The sequence below is a fragment of the Falco peregrinus genome, chromosome 5, assembly GCF_023634155.1.
Source record: "Falco peregrinus isolate bFalPer1 chromosome 5, bFalPer1.pri, whole genome shotgun sequence".
Classification (NCBI taxonomy): domain Eukaryota; kingdom Metazoa; phylum Chordata; class Aves; order Falconiformes; family Falconidae; genus Falco; species Falco peregrinus.
Genome location: NC_073725.1, coordinates 18,625,152 through 18,640,515, shown reverse-complemented (window position 1 = coordinate 18,640,515; position 15,364 = coordinate 18,625,152). Strand labels below are relative to the sequence as shown.

The window sequence follows — 15,364 nt, the reverse complement described above, 5'->3', positions numbered from 1 at the left end:
CATTTTGTGTATTTCTGTGACATGTGAAGAAAAACAGTTGATTAGGAAATAAATATACAACCATTTTAATAGTTGTACTTTTTATTTAATGTTTCATTTTCTAGACAAAAGCTTTGATGATGAAGAGTCAGTGGATGGAAATAGGCCATCATCAGCTGCTTCAGCCTTCAAGGTTCCGGCACCTAAAAAGCCAGGAAATCCTTCAAACAGTGCAAGAAAGCCAGGATCAGCTGGTGGGCCTAAGGTTGGAGGTAATGTAAAGCTATTAAGATTCTTATCGGTGTTCCCAGAAACCTTGCCAGAGCAGGCACAAAACAGGGAACTTTGGAAGGTGATGTTTAATTCATGACTGCAGTATTTTTGCAGAGCTGAGAACAGTAAAGGACCCCGTTTTACATAATTATTCACATGTAAAGGTGTATGCACATGTCTGGTTTTGTGAATGTACATTTAGCTTGTAAGGGCCTCTCATAAATAAAATTAACATTTGGAGATAGCGGTTGTGGTGGTGAAATGAATATATGGGTGTCTGTGATACAGAGTCCACACCTCACTGCATATGTAAGTACAGTGTGAGCTTCTGTAGTAGGTCTGTGTGGATGAAATTTTTACTGTAGGTCTGCACTGGCTAGAAAGGACTACCCATTAACCATACATCTCAACAGAAGTGTATATTACAACAGAAGTGTATATTATCATTTCTTAAACTGCCAGAGTATTGTGAAATTGGTTGTGAAAGATAAAAATGGAGGGCCAAAACCCTTGCCAGGGTTTTTTTGCTTGGTAGGCTTCACAGCAGTATAATAATGATGCTTACTAATTCTAGTCTTCAAACATGGAAGTAGGCATATTTATTTTTTTTTTTTAGGGCGGGGGTAATTAACAAAAGCAAGTGTTTACTGCTAAAGAAGTGACAGCTTTTTTGAGGGTTCATGTATGCATTCAAAAAAATATATAAGTGGAAATATATCATGTTTCGGGTATGGCTTTTTTATGAATAATTGATTCTTTCAGTAAGGAATTTTTGTAGGAGTAATTTCTTCATGTTCCTATTCATGTAACATTGCCTTATGCAAACTGCAAAGCAAGGATAAAATTTGGAAATGCAAAAAAAAAAATGCACATGCCAAACAAGCTGCCTCAAGTATTTTTGTGTTATAATGATATAGCCAATCTTTTGACAGTTTATTGTTTTTCTAATGTGATCTTCACAATTCCTAATAAATTGAAAGATTTGCATAGGGTGGGATCAACACTGCCATAGTATAACTCAAAATAGATAGCATACCATCTAAAAGACTTCCTAAAGGAAGTTACCTCTTGAAATTGACTCTTAGTATTTATTGTTATGATTATTATTACACAAATAGGTAATAATAATAATATCTCCTTTAATCTGAAGCATGTCGTTCTTTGCCTGCAAGACTAAGATACATAGTACCAGAACTGAATGCTCAGGATTCCAGTTTCTTTCAGTATGTGCTTATTTTAATAATATTTTATTAAAATTAAATTTTTAAAATGTAAAATTGTTATTACATGTAGACTTTCACTTTACATGCTCTGCAGTAAAAACATGGAGATGGGAGAGCAGGGGAAGGGAAATAAGAACAGAATAACCACTCAGCTGATTTTTCAGTTTGTCTAAAAATTCAGTAGTGAAGGAAATTAAAAAATCCCAAAATTATTACATTTAGTTTTCCTTCTTCTATATTGCCAAACTTCAAAAATTAAAAGGAAAAAATACATGAAATAAGGACAAAACCGAAGCATGCCAAAATCGGAGCACTTTTGTCGTTCCTTGTTTTATAGTGTCTCCTTTCAACTCTGGAAAATACTGTGTGTTCGCACGCGCATGTTTCCCCTCCTTTTTTTATTGTAAGAATTTTGAAAATTTAGCATTAAATGTTTGGCTGGGCTTTATAATGTTGATTAAATTGGTCTTTTAATGCTTGTCTATATGTGCATCTGTGGTGTGGTTGTGCAGGTGCACATCTGATCAGGTGCTTGACCATGGAGAATTTTTGCCTTAATATTTTTTAGGAGAGATGTTATGCCTTGTATTCTTCACCGCATGGATAGAAGGTGGAAATTTGTCTTCCAGTCTTCAATTGTTCTCAGCGACCTCTACTTTTTTCTCTTGCTGTGTTCCAGGGAGAAACTTTCACATGTCTGTTAATCTCCTTGTGCACAGAATTGCTTCATGACATAAAATGATATGCTTTCTAGTTAAATTTTCTTGTGTTTTTCCCTTCAAGTTTTCCTTGAGTTGGACCTTGATCTTTTCTTTTTAGCATTTTCAGTATGTCATCATTGATCAGCAAGGCTATTATTGCTGTTTGCATTTAGGGGCTAGTATTTGTCTTCATTTTACTCCTGCTGCTCATTATTTGTATCTTTCAATGTTTTTTTCCATCTCCATACTTTTTTTTTTTTTAAGGTTACCGGTGTTTAAACTAGTTCTGTCTAGTAACAAGACTCCTAGCAGATAAAAATATTAAATATCTACACTGAGAGCCTTACCCTTCTGTGTAGTATTTACAAATCCTGCATTTCCTAGCCTAATAAAGAACATCAGTGTAGATGCCAAAAGTGTTTCTTAAACAAGTCAATTAAGTCATGGTCTCTTCCAGAAGTGAGGAGTTCCCCTGACATTATTCATATGAACAATACTAGGTTTGACGAGAGGTCTGTGTAGTCCACTATCCCATGTGACAGTAGTCAGAAATGGCTGCTAGAGAAGTGTACATGAACAGGGCAAGTGTCTAGAAGCACACTCATTACAGGACAAATTGCTGTGTTTAGAGAGCTTTATTCCACAGAGAATCATGGTCTGTGAAGACTCCAGTTAGGTCATCCTGTTACACTTACCTTGAGACTCATGGGTGTTAATGGCTGCAAAGAAACTTTGGTGCTCTTTCGCATTCATTTTCTGTAGGGTCTGCATTGCAGGTGCCTGCCTAAAGGACACCTGAGATTTTTCTCCAGCCTGAAAATTGACATCTTTATGGAGCAAAGCTGTGGTTCTGGAAGTTGTCTGCTCTTGCTGAATTATTAAGGCTCTGCCATATTCTGCAGTCCCAAATCCTTCTGCTTGCCAGTGCATTCCAAGCCCATAATCAGTGGGCATGTAATTTCTCACCCTTCCCTCAATAAGCACTGGCTACAGGTATTTCGGGCTCACAACTGCTTACCTTGTGGTTCTGCCATCTGTTGATTCCGCCATCTGTTGGTCCTGCTTGCCTAAGTTTTCTGATACTTTCATACCTTGGAGGAGAAAGTAGCAGCAGCTCCATTAACTGTGTGGCTTTTTCTTTCCTTTTCACAAAAATTTCCAAAGTCATTGTCGGTGACCTGCAGCTGAAGCAGTCCTTTGCTGCAGTTTCTTCCCTTCAGGCTTCTGTGACCAGGCAGAATTGCTAGTGCAGGTAGAAATTGTTGAGCGTAGGCTGAGATTACTGCAAGTTCTGTTCATTTAAGCTGCCTTTTATATTCTAGAGATCCTTATCCTAGGATATTGCTTTAGAAAGACGTCTTTTCCTGTCAGTGGTAGATGACAATAAAATACGTAGAAATTTTTCCTGGTTCTAAAAGAGAGTGGATGCTCTCCTGTCTTGAGGCTAAGAAAAATTAAACATCTTAGCCATGCTGCTTGCTTGCTTTCATGCTGTTATTTGCTGAATTATACCTCTGATGCATGTGTGCTTGGCTTTTCGTTATATACTCCATGGGGATGTTTCTTATTGAAGAAATGGATAATTTCACCACTGACCAGATGCTCTGTTCAAGTGAAAGCACCCACCTATCTAATATGCAAAAAGGTATTTTTTCACTGCTACACACTTTCCATTTAGTGTAGGAAATGCGCTTCCATGGCACTGGAAATGCAAAGTCATTGTCCAGGAAGGCAGGTGAAACAGGTTTGTACATTAGCAATGGCAACGGCCTACTTAGGCTGGAATTCTCTCTCCTGTGCCGTGAGTGACTGTGCAAGATATTTTCTTTTCCTGTTGGGAATAGGGATGGAAGAGCTTGTAGAACTTGCGCATTTGTGGACAGGTGTGATTAACCCTGTAGAAGATAGCTTGCCAGAAAAGTACCAGAGCAGGCAGCCTCAGTGGTGTACTGCCCCGAGTAAGAAATCCAGCAGGCTGTTTCTCATCTGACATTACAGCTTGGAGGTGTTTCAGACACTGACCTTCTTGCTTAATGATGAATGGGAAGTGATAGGTCTTCAGCTTAATGGAACAGTGCTTTGTTTGGCATATTTTTTATTCCATGGTCAATACGTGTGCCTGAGTTAGTCCTTTGCCAGGAAATACGTAGCTGATGAGCTTGCTTCTGACAGACTTGCTTTCAGCTCTTCGTTTAAGTGGCAGAGCCTCTGGAAATAGCCCTTGGCTCCACGGCCTTCTCACTTGAGAGTGTGTTATGCTCTTCCAGAAATGGATATTTGTGGGCTTCTCCTTGGCAGTATGGCAAGCAGCTTTTTGATTGTAAGAGACCCCATAATTTACTGTAGAAAAAGACTTAAGCTGAGGATGTGAGCCAAACAAGCTGTATCCTTGTCCCTGTGCTGTTCAACATCTCTTCTAGGTCTTTGGCAGGTTCTCTTGCAAATGTGAGATCCCTGTTCCAAGTCTTCTAGGGAATTACTCACTTGTATATTATTCAGAAGCTTTATGTAATCTAGATGTTAATAGGAAGCCTCACTTTACCTCATCAAGACTAGCCTCCTTTCTTTTCCCAAAATGTCAATTTAAGTCACTGTTCCTTAACATGGATTAAATGTAGGAATGGTCGTATTTTGGTAGAACCATGTGACATTTGAAAAAGCTTGTTGATGAAACCCAGTTATGATGAATGTGTATATTAACTTGCTGTAGGGCTGGAACATTAATTTGTAGTGTTTTATTTTGAAATAAGGCAGACTTTCTACTTTGTGCAGTTAGATTTGTATTTTTACATCTGGTTCATTAGCTTTTTAAATCTATAATGTATGAGCCTATTAGCCTTACTATACATTGCTTAGTGTTTAACACTAATAACATTGTTACACTTTTTGAGACAACGTATGTTGCTTTAGGATGAGTCATCCAGTAACAAACCACCACCAAAGTGGATATTATTCATTTAAATGTCAGAATTATTGTAACTGCTGTTTAAAAAGATATTTTGGAGTAAGAATGTTGTTGATGCCAGGTATGAAAAATATGAAATGGATCTCCAAGGACAGAGTTCGTTGATTTTTTTCCTATTAAAAAAAGCATGCGTGCAAAAAGCTTCCCCCCATCCAACATAAAAATGGTGATGTTGCCTTCTTTCCTTAAACTGTCCAAAGGATCTGGTCCTCTGTGAAGACTGCAGCTGTGCCAAATTGAGGTTTGATGCTGGCATTATTTGAAATAACCCTCAGTTTTAGAATGGTCTTAATTTTTAAAGTTAAAAAAAAAAGCCCCCTAAAGTTTGATGATTGCTGAAAAGACATTAAAAATACCTCCTTTTATTTAGAAATCAAGTAACTGGAAAAACTTGGGTGAACCAGCTGAACAGTTTCAGCAAAAGAAGGCTGTCAGAACTATAACACCACCACAAGTTTTTTTTAACTACAGGAACGTATTCTTAACTGTAGGAAGCTATTCTCAACATTAGGCAATTTAAGTTTAGTTTGTGTATCTGTCTACAGTGTGTTCTATCAGTATCTTAATTCTTTTTTTTTTTATTCTCAATAATAGCAGTACAGCTCCTTGAGAAGTATTAAAATGGTACTGATTTTCTTTTTTTGGCTCTATTACCAGGTGGAAGACATTTTGAAGTGTTTAGAGGCTTTAGTAGGAAACAGTTTAAATGGAAAGTTCTGCATAAAACAAATGTACTGAAAAATAGATACTGCCTTCTGAAATCTTAGCCACGTGGAGTTAACCTCATTGAAACTACATACTGGAATTAAGAAACATTTTTGTTAAGAGGGCTTCAATAAATGTGGGACTGTGAATACAACCTGTTACTCAATGGACTTGGAACAGCGTAAGCTCATGCTTGCTGTATTGATTATCTTCAGACTCTTGAAGACAGTTCTGTGTTTACTTGCACACACACAGAAAGGCTTCATAGTAATCAATGCCTAGGTGTGGTGTTTTAAGTTGTGAGTTCTGCAGAAAGGAAGTACAGGAGTCTTTCTTCTATTAAGTCTGTATCCCTCAGCAGGTGATTTCCGAAGTGCTGTATTAGCCATATTTGTCAAATGAGGATTTCCCCCCCACCCTCCTTGTTCTGTATTGGCCCTTTGTAGGACATAAAACTGCTCTGAGATAATCTTGGTCGGCATAGTATCCCTTGCGTTCTGTGCTACTTGCTTACCTTTTTGGGTTCCAGGTTGCTGTGAAATTAAAGGATTTTTCTGCAAGGTGCCAGCTGAATTTTAGCCTTTTTGTCTTTCTGATCAGCCTTGGATATCACTCTGAATTACAGGATTTGTTATAGAATGCCTGTTTGCTTCCTTGCCCCCACAGTGAATGTCAGTTCACTTCCATCCTGAGAGATCTTGCCCATGGAATTGCTGGGTTGCAATCCTGCAGTCATGAACAGCTGCTATTTTAACCTAACCCAAAATTCAGGGAAGTAGGGGGACTTCCAACTTTCCAGGTTATCTGAGAGTTGTTGGTTGGTGTTACTTACTGCCTGAATGGCACTTCAGGAGAGGGTTTCCTTGCACATGATCAGTGGTCTGTTCGCCCTGGCCACTATAAATGCTTGTCCAATCACTGGTGTTTCCATTCCTCTGAGAGATGCTTTCCTTTTCAGCTAGCCTCAGCAGGTGGACTGTTAATGAGGAATCTGAATGAAAATAAACATACATGATAAATAATAAATATGTATCTCTACACACACCTATACATACACCTTCAGGGAATATATGTAAGATCCATAATTACTGTTCATTAGTCTCTGTTTTCTGTGAGTCACCCAAGGACAGTTGTCAGATAGTTCATACTACTTTAGCTTATTTTGCACTAATTTCTAGAAGCTTCATTTAGATTGTAGGATTTATTATGTTGGCTTAAGCATGATACGGTATCTGGTGGTTTTGCTCAAAGGGCTTATACTCCAGAAGTCAGCTTAGAAATGGATAAAATAGGAAGAGAGTAACAGTGGAGCAGAAATTGAGGTCTGGAGGTAAGAACTTACCACACTGTGTGATCTTTTAACATATCCACCCTGTATTCTAGTCCCAAATGTACTTGCAGTCGTGGTAGTACCAGTCAGTGATGAGAATAAGAAAGACAACTCACCCCATGTTTAGTTTGCTAACCGTGATTCTTTTCGAGCATTAAGAAGGGGAATCAATGTTTATATTTTCATATGGGTTAATCCAGAAGGAAAAGGAGGGAGAAGGGTGGAGAAAGCTGGGCTGAAATCAGCTGACCCTGCCGCTTTGAGCCCTTGTGGACTGTGGCTGTGTTACAGACAAATCAAAGACAATCAATGCAAAATACGCATGCATTGCTGCTTTGCAAGGTAGCGGGCGTGCTCCCTCTTGATAGGGGGAGAAGTGTCTTAAACCTGTTTCATTTTGTTGGACAATTGCATATACTCTCAAATAAAGAAGCAGAAAATGCAGAAGCATAAGATGCAAATTATTTTTATAATTTTAATATTTTTATAATTTGAGTAGAGAATTTTCACCAAAGGTGCAAATATTACTTGAAACATGTCTTTAAAAGTACAGTAAAAACAGTACAGTAAAATCAAATCACTTTCGCTTTGTTTTACACTTTTGAATTTAGGAGTAAGAGATAAGAAACGTGTAGACTAAAACATGAAACTGTCATTGCAAACTACACAATTATAGGCAACATTAGTTCTTAGCGTTCTTAATAAAGTCTTTGTTTAAATGGTTTCAGAAAAGAATGCACAGTTGAACAGAAGTGACAACAGTAATGAAAACACAATTTTTCTGTAACTATTACACTACAACTCCAAAAAATTACAGCATCCCAAACCGGTCTTGTTTTGTGATACAAATTATGTATGATACACATGAACTGTTTGTGTTCTGGGATGTTCTCAGTAATTTGCGTAATATAAAATAATTAGTGCAATTTTCCCTATTTAGGCGTAAAACCGGGAACAAGTTAAAGTACAATGTAAATATTGGTTAATAGAAATCTATATTAAAAACTGAAAATAAGACTAATGCTGTCATGCTCATAATAGCTTAACTTTAAAACTCACTGTGGTAGTGCATCACTCGCCAGTTGAAACTGGATGAGCCAGGGTCTCACATGTATGTTCTTTTAAGTATTTGTGAAAAATGAGTGCCAGCAGAGGAAAGAAGTACATGAGTGCTTTGAAAGATTACTGTGTGAGCATGAATGTGGTACACGAGTCAAATATATGAACTACCAGGTGAATAGAAACCAACATTAATCAGTGGTGAGATACGCTTAAAAGAATTTGGATGTCTGTATTCTTGCCGCTTATGGAACTGCTTGTTTTTCTCCACACCCAGGGTTTGGTCTTACCTAATATAAGCTATCCAAACCTTGTATTAAGTAAAAGACTTAATTTCTTTATTGTATAGTTGTCATATTTTCTGCATTCTTCACAAATAAGTGTGAATTGAATTGATCTCCGTAGCATGCCTGTGAAAATAAGACGTAGAATTATTAATCTTTTATACCCCTGAAACTGTGCTATATAGGAATTGAGGCTAGAGTTGTTGGAAGTGTATATTCGGTATTAGGAATCAGCTTCAAATACTACTGACTAAATTTCTGGGTGAATGTAATGTTCAATATACAATTCCGAAGGAATTCTCATGCTCAAGAGCATCTCCAGATTTTAAAGTATGCGTGCTGGTGCAGCGATCTTCATTCTCTTCAGTCCATATAAGAATTACAGCGTGCTTCCTCTTTGCGTGACTCCTGTATTTGCTCCTGACTGATGTGCCACACCTCAGGGACTGAGATGTGCTATCCTAATAGTTGAACACCTTGCACCAGCTTCTTCCTTGTAAGCATAGTTCACTCCTGATTTTTTTTTTTTTTCCTTGTCCCTCCTCATCCTGTTCTTTCCTGGTGTGAGTATTGGTATGGAGAGGTCTGCTTAGCATCTCAGTCTGCAGAGACAGCACACTCACTTTCCTGGGTAGAAAGTTCTGTTCATGTGCAATGTCTCTGGCATGTAGGAGGAATGTTTTAATGAAGCAGGTGTGATAGAGGTGAGATTTCTGGGGAAGTTCTCTAACCATATCCACCAAGTTTCTGATGTAGGCATGTAAAGTAAGGAAAAGAAGGTATTATGAAGGCATTTTGCTATTTTATTCAGTTTGTGCAGCAGTTTCAGATTGAATGACTTTCTGGGTGCCTCGGGGCAGTGATTTTTGGTGTTGGAGGAACTGAGGTGGACCGATCAGTTCAGAATGAATGTCAGTCACTGGGGCTGAACATGGCAGAATTCATCTGTCAGTTTCCTTTAAAGTGGGCTTTCTAGCAAAGGCTTTTCTGCTCTAAGTCACTTACAACTTGAATTGTTTTCTAAGCTGGTTTAAAACAACTTGAAAACTTTGTCCATTCAGGTTCTGCCATTAAAAAAAAAATAAATAAAAGAAGAAACAAGGCTATAATTTGGGTTTAGTGTTGTATTTGATTGTAAAATATATTTTATTTCTGAAACGTATTTCAAAAAACTTCATTGAATTGTGTTGGAATAACTGAATGTTTTTACTGGTACTAAGTGTCTGCCCAGTGTTTTTGTCAAAGGCAGTTCACCTTAAGTCAAAGGCATTTTAGCTTAAGTTAATAAATCATGAACTGCAGTGGTTTAAGAGACTGGTACGTGTTTCTTCTGCTGTTCCTCTCCCCCCTCCTCTCTCTCCTGCATGCAGGTAATTACCATCAGACAGATGTGTTGAGCAACACAAGAAGGTAATCTCCCAGTGGTTTCCTGAGTTTTATTTCTGAGGTTTCTCTGGCAGGCAAGGTGTGCTTGCAGAAGCACTAGGAATATAGACAAGCTTGTAATAACAGAGAGGTTTTTTTAGAATGGGGCATTACTTGTTTTCAGATACAATTGGGTTTTTTCTCGGAAAATGGACACAAGGCGGCTGGAATTGTTGGTGAATGTCTAAACTAAGATCCCTATGGCTTTTCATAGTTTGGCCTTGTAAAGTTTTTTTGGCAGAGCTGTGGCAAATAGCAGTGTGATCACTTTCTTAACTTGTGTAGCAAAGCTGATAAGTGATGCTAACAGTTAAACCAAAACAACTAGGCATAAGCTGGCACAATTTATGCAATGAGCAGAACTTCATACAAGTTATTACACTAAATCATTTTATTTAGTCTGGTTACATCCATCCTAGAGGATTTACCGGTGTAACTATGTAAAAATAAGGCAGACTTACTTACGAAGAGGCACCTTGTCTGAAGCAGTTTTCACTGGAGCAGGTGCTACTACTTTGTTGCTCCCAAATGTTTTTCCAACTCAAGCAGGCAACCTGAAGGCATCTCTACTAAGTGACTATTAGTCACCTGATGAAAAAACACCTTTGTGCTTTATCCAGATACTTGAGTCTGAAGAACAGTTCTTTGCTTGTCTTGCAGGAGGTTTTTCTTCAGGTTTTTCAATTAAAATCCAAAGAGCAGTTTTTCAAACATGGAAGTAAGAACATTTAGAACATTGATAGAATTAAGGTAACACCACCAATGTTTCCTGTATTCTGTTATTATGTCAAGGTGTGTGTATACCATATAACAAATTGCTTTAGATGACCTAGTGATTTAACATGTAAAGGGAATTTTCAGAGATTCTCAAACTTCAACTACTTTTCTGAACATTTGGTTCATGTTTTACAGAAGCAGAGTGGTGAAAAGTGCATATGAAAAGATGTTATTCTGGACTGTTTGTTAGCTGTAGCAGTAATCTCATGATAGCTGGAAAGATGATGAGATTCCTTACTGAGCTACTGAGATTCAGTCTATACAGAGGACTTTATCGCAATCATTGTCTTAAAATTCACCTTTGTCATCTCAGAGGTGCTAATTCAGATCGTGAAGCACTGGTAACTTCCTCTCCTGCCCCCCAACAGGTACCATTTTAAAAGTAAGCTGTCAGTTGTATCAAACACTAATGAGGCCTGACCCAAGGATAAATAAGTAGATTTTGCTAAGACTTACCTGAGAACTACAGAAGATTCAGGAAAAATCCCAGTTTCAGAGACTAACAAATGGTAGAATGTATATTCAAATAAAGAATTAAGTATGACTTGTGCAACATCTGCCCGCTAGGAGTGGGAACAGAATTTGGTTATTGAGCACTTTCTCTGTCCATTGCAAATACTGTGCTAAAGAACTGTTCAGAAACAATTAGGTTTTGTGTCTTGGGTGCTGATGGGGATTCCAGAAATTGCTTGCTGTAATCTATTAATTTATTTGTAACTTGTATAGGTGCATTAGCTTTTTTTTTCTATCAGCACTTCCTTGAGATTATTTCCCACCCCACCCCAGTGTTGGTGAGATAGGTCGTCTGTTCCACTAGGTTGCCTTTGAACTTGTCCTTGCTTGAATTAATTTTCCTTGAGTATTGCCCTACTCCCTTCAGCCTATACTTAGGCTTTCAGAAGCTGTACTGTTTAAGCTGCCCAGAGTAATTTTCTTCCCTGTCTCCACTAACTTGTTTGTATCCCAAGCCATCCATTGGATTGTGCTAGTGTGGTGTTCATATGGCCCTGCTGTGGAGCAGACCAAGGAACTTGATTGTTGAAACTCTTCTCCTTGGCCAGTTTATTTTATTCGCTGTTTAGCCAGTCCCTGTTGCGATTTTACTACTCAGCTGTGCTTGAATGAGGGAGATTGGGTAGGAGTACGTGGGAGTTGCCGGTTATATGAAAAGCTGAGTAAGTACTTGAGCTTATCCTGTCCACTTACCATATGCTGAGCTGAAGCAGCTGTCAGTTCCTAATTCATAGCTGCTTGTTTATTATCCTGCAAAACCAAAAGGGTGACAGTACTTTTTTCTTTTTTAATTCCCAGATGATCTGCATCGTCTGCTGCAGATTCTGATAGATATGTGAAGCTTTTGAATTAGTTGAGATGCAGGTGTAGCGCTTCTGTTTCTTTCAGAAGAAAATTGTAATCCCCATCATCTTACTCTAGATGCATTGCTCAGTAAGATACTCTTAACTGTATGCAGTTAGAGATTTGAGGGATAAAAGATGTTTGTATAACAGTACCCCTTTCAAAGTTTACTAAAGTTTAATTTGTGATGCATGTTGTATCAGAAAATAGTTAGGAATTTTTTAGGGAAGTGTTTTGGGAAAAGTGTTTAAGAAAAAAAAGTGAAACTAAGTTTAAGAGTTTGTCTTACTTATAAGTTTCTGTACCGGTTTTGAAATTCCCTTTTTTCACAGGGAAAATTTTGTTCTGAAATTTTTGTCAGAAGACCTATAAAAGTAGAAAAAAAACTGAACTGGACTAGTAAAGACATGCTACCAAATACAATTTGAGCAGTTTTTTGTATTTTTAGAGCAGTGCTTGTATGCTTTATTAAACAGTTAAACATGCTTTGATTAAACTCTTCTTTTGTTTCTCAACACAAATACCAGTCCAGTATTGCTGTCAGGACATCGTTCTTCTCCCATATAGTGTTGTCCTGTTGTTTGGTCATCCCATGGTGTACAGCCTTCAGTAGATACTAGCAGGGAGAGCATCAAGGTGGTAGAGCAAATGAGCATTCCAAAGTCATTGTGATATGATGGAAAGATTTCAAATGTTTCAGTCAGAAGAGGGGAAGAACTCAACCACAGGAATTAATTCCTGGATGAGCAAACTGATTCTGCGAAAGACTGGGTAATTTCTTCGCTTGCGTACCGTACTCTTTCTGGTGTTGAGCTGTTCACAATGCTGAACTTAAAGCCTTGTAACTGGAAAAAAACTTTCTTCAAAAAAAGACTCCTAGGGCCTCCTCCTAACTACAAACTGTTAGAAAACCTTAAATTTAACTTATGAAGATGTCATCTGTTAATGGTCTGCAGGAAGCGAGGCATTTGTTTCCTTTGTCTCCATGCCCAGACTTACTGAACTTCAGTTTAAAAAAAGAAAACCACCAAACCAACAATACCCACAAATACACTGTAAAACTCAGAGGTGCTTCAGCTGCTGTAATATACTTCCATATCAAGTCTGTGTGTTATGTTCAGGGGATTCTTGCTAGCTTCCTGAAGTGGAACTTGGGCTTGCAGGTCATTCTGTGAGTCTGCCTAACAAGAGTGCTTGAAGGATAAGAATAAATAAAGGTTATTAATAAAAACTAACACAGATAAAGGTCTTGTGAGGATTGTTCTCCTTCAGATGCTTTTCTCTTCTGAGTCTTAACTGAGGGGGGTGCCCAGTTGGATTCAGTAGGCTGAGTAAATTGCTCATTTAAGAAAAAAACAGTTGATGAGGCTCTGAATTTTAGTTACCTGCTGAGCACTTGAAGATGTTAAATGCAGTGGAGTTCTATCCCCTTACAATCATTTATAGTGTTCTTGCCATTAGAAATGCAGTACTTGAACTTCTGTGTACTTGGTCAAAGGTTTATTTGTTCTGTGGGTGAGGTTAAGAACATGCACTGTTCAGTGGAAGGCATCACTTAGGAGAGGTACTTATAAATAGAAGTTTGTCATCACAGCTTGGTCTGAGAAGGTAAGCAACAACAACAAAACAGCTTATCAAAATGTGTGCTCTGTCAGATGTGTCAGTTTTGAGTCTGTAGGCAGTACTGTCTGAAATGAGAATATTGTAGGGCTGGTACTGCTTTTGTGGAGGACAGTCAAGCCTTACAAAAGCAGGAGTTCTTTGGAGAAGTTATTTGATGCCATGTGTGTGACTGTTACTGTTACTGTGTCTTGTTAGCATAGTAAAAGACTTTCTCCTGAATTGAGAAACAGCAGATTGAGTTCTGTCATTTTTTTCATTAGTCTCTAAAGAAACAGTGACTTGTTAAACAGAATTGGTAAGCACACCTACAAAGAGATAGGGAAGGGAAAGGTTGAACAATATTTTCCTCCTCAGCCAGTATAGACTTTTGACTTTTATACAACATAAAAGAGAAGATAGTTACTTCACACTTCATTTTGGTGTGCATATGTCATCATGCAGTTCAGGAGGAGAAACATTAGTGAAATAGAAGTGAATGTGCTATATATAGAGATAACTTCTTAATTTTTGGGAATATTAATTACAGTGGAAAGTGGTGGTTGTTGTTGAGATCGGGGAAGGTGGGAAATGCTGTGTGCTTGGACCAGGTCAAATAGATTTTAAAAATCTATTTAAATAGTAGTCTGTCCATCTTCCTTCTCTCTTTAAAGTAATAAATTGTTATTCCTTAGATAAAGGATTTTCTTCTGTTCTTCAGGATTCGTTACTGAATGATGTTAAGGTGCTGGAAAATCTGTTATGTAGTCCATGCTGTTTTCCGATTTTTAAAATGATACTTCAAGGCAGACTAAAGATGACAATACCTAATTATTCAGCAAAGGCAACTTCAACCCCTTTTAATCTCTACTTTATAGTGTACGTGAGTGTACTGTGAATACTTGAAATCCAAACATTTTTCTATCTCTTTATGTTCTTGGCCTATGTGCGTCAGTTTTTAATACTGGATTTCTGTAAGTTTATTCCCTTGGCAGAACAGTGTGATGTATGGTAATGCAAAGTGCTTTTTTCACTGCCTTAATAGTGGTGTTTGGGTGCTTATGTAACTGAACAATAATACAGGACTTGTAGAAACTGTTAATTGGGGGGTGTGTGTGTTGCCTTTAGTGTCACAGGATCACTGTAGTCTTAATATTTTATCAGGTTGCAAAGAAATGTGTAGTATGAACTTTGTAGGAATTTACTGTGTTGTGACTTGACACAAAGGGTTAGGTTTGACTGAAACTATTAACTACTGTGATAAGAACAAAAAACTTCTATGAACTGTTGTTTATATAATTTTAAACATCTAAAAATAGTTCTTTGACAATACAAAAACTATGTTCTAACCTTTAAAAATTGCGTCATCTGGTAACTTCTTGGCTACTTCAGATTTTGTTTCCATTCACTTTTCCTGAGCATGTACTGTGTATTGACAGTGGTTATTTTCATACTACAAGTCTTTCTTAAATGTCGGAGTATTTTGGGAGGGACAAATGAGGTTATGAATTGAACATCCAGACAGCTGTTTGTGCCACCTAGTTTAGAATGGTACCCCTGTGCCAAATTTTATCTTTGCAAGGTTTCTCTCCCCAAAATTCTGCTCTGACCAGGGCGTTCTCCCTTTTAGGACCTGTACAAGTTTGTGTGCCGGGAGAGTGTGTTCTGTGTGTAAAACAGGATATTTC

At 37.8% G+C, this 15,364-nt stretch overlaps 1 protein-coding gene across 30 annotated transcripts in view; it reads left to right on the top strand.

Moving 5' to 3' along the window:
* CLASP2 (cytoplasmic linker associated protein 2) overlaps positions 1-15,364 on the top strand; it is a 146,720-nt gene that overhangs the window by 55,859 nt on the left and 75,497 nt on the right. For all 30 annotated transcript variants that reach the window (XM_055803403.1, XM_055803405.1, XM_055803402.1 and 27 more), the window contains one exon: positions 105-251. In XM_055803403.1, the coding sequence (XP_055659378.1) occupies positions 105-251 (147 nt within the window). The remainder of the gene's footprint in view (positions 1-104; positions 252-15,364) is intronic.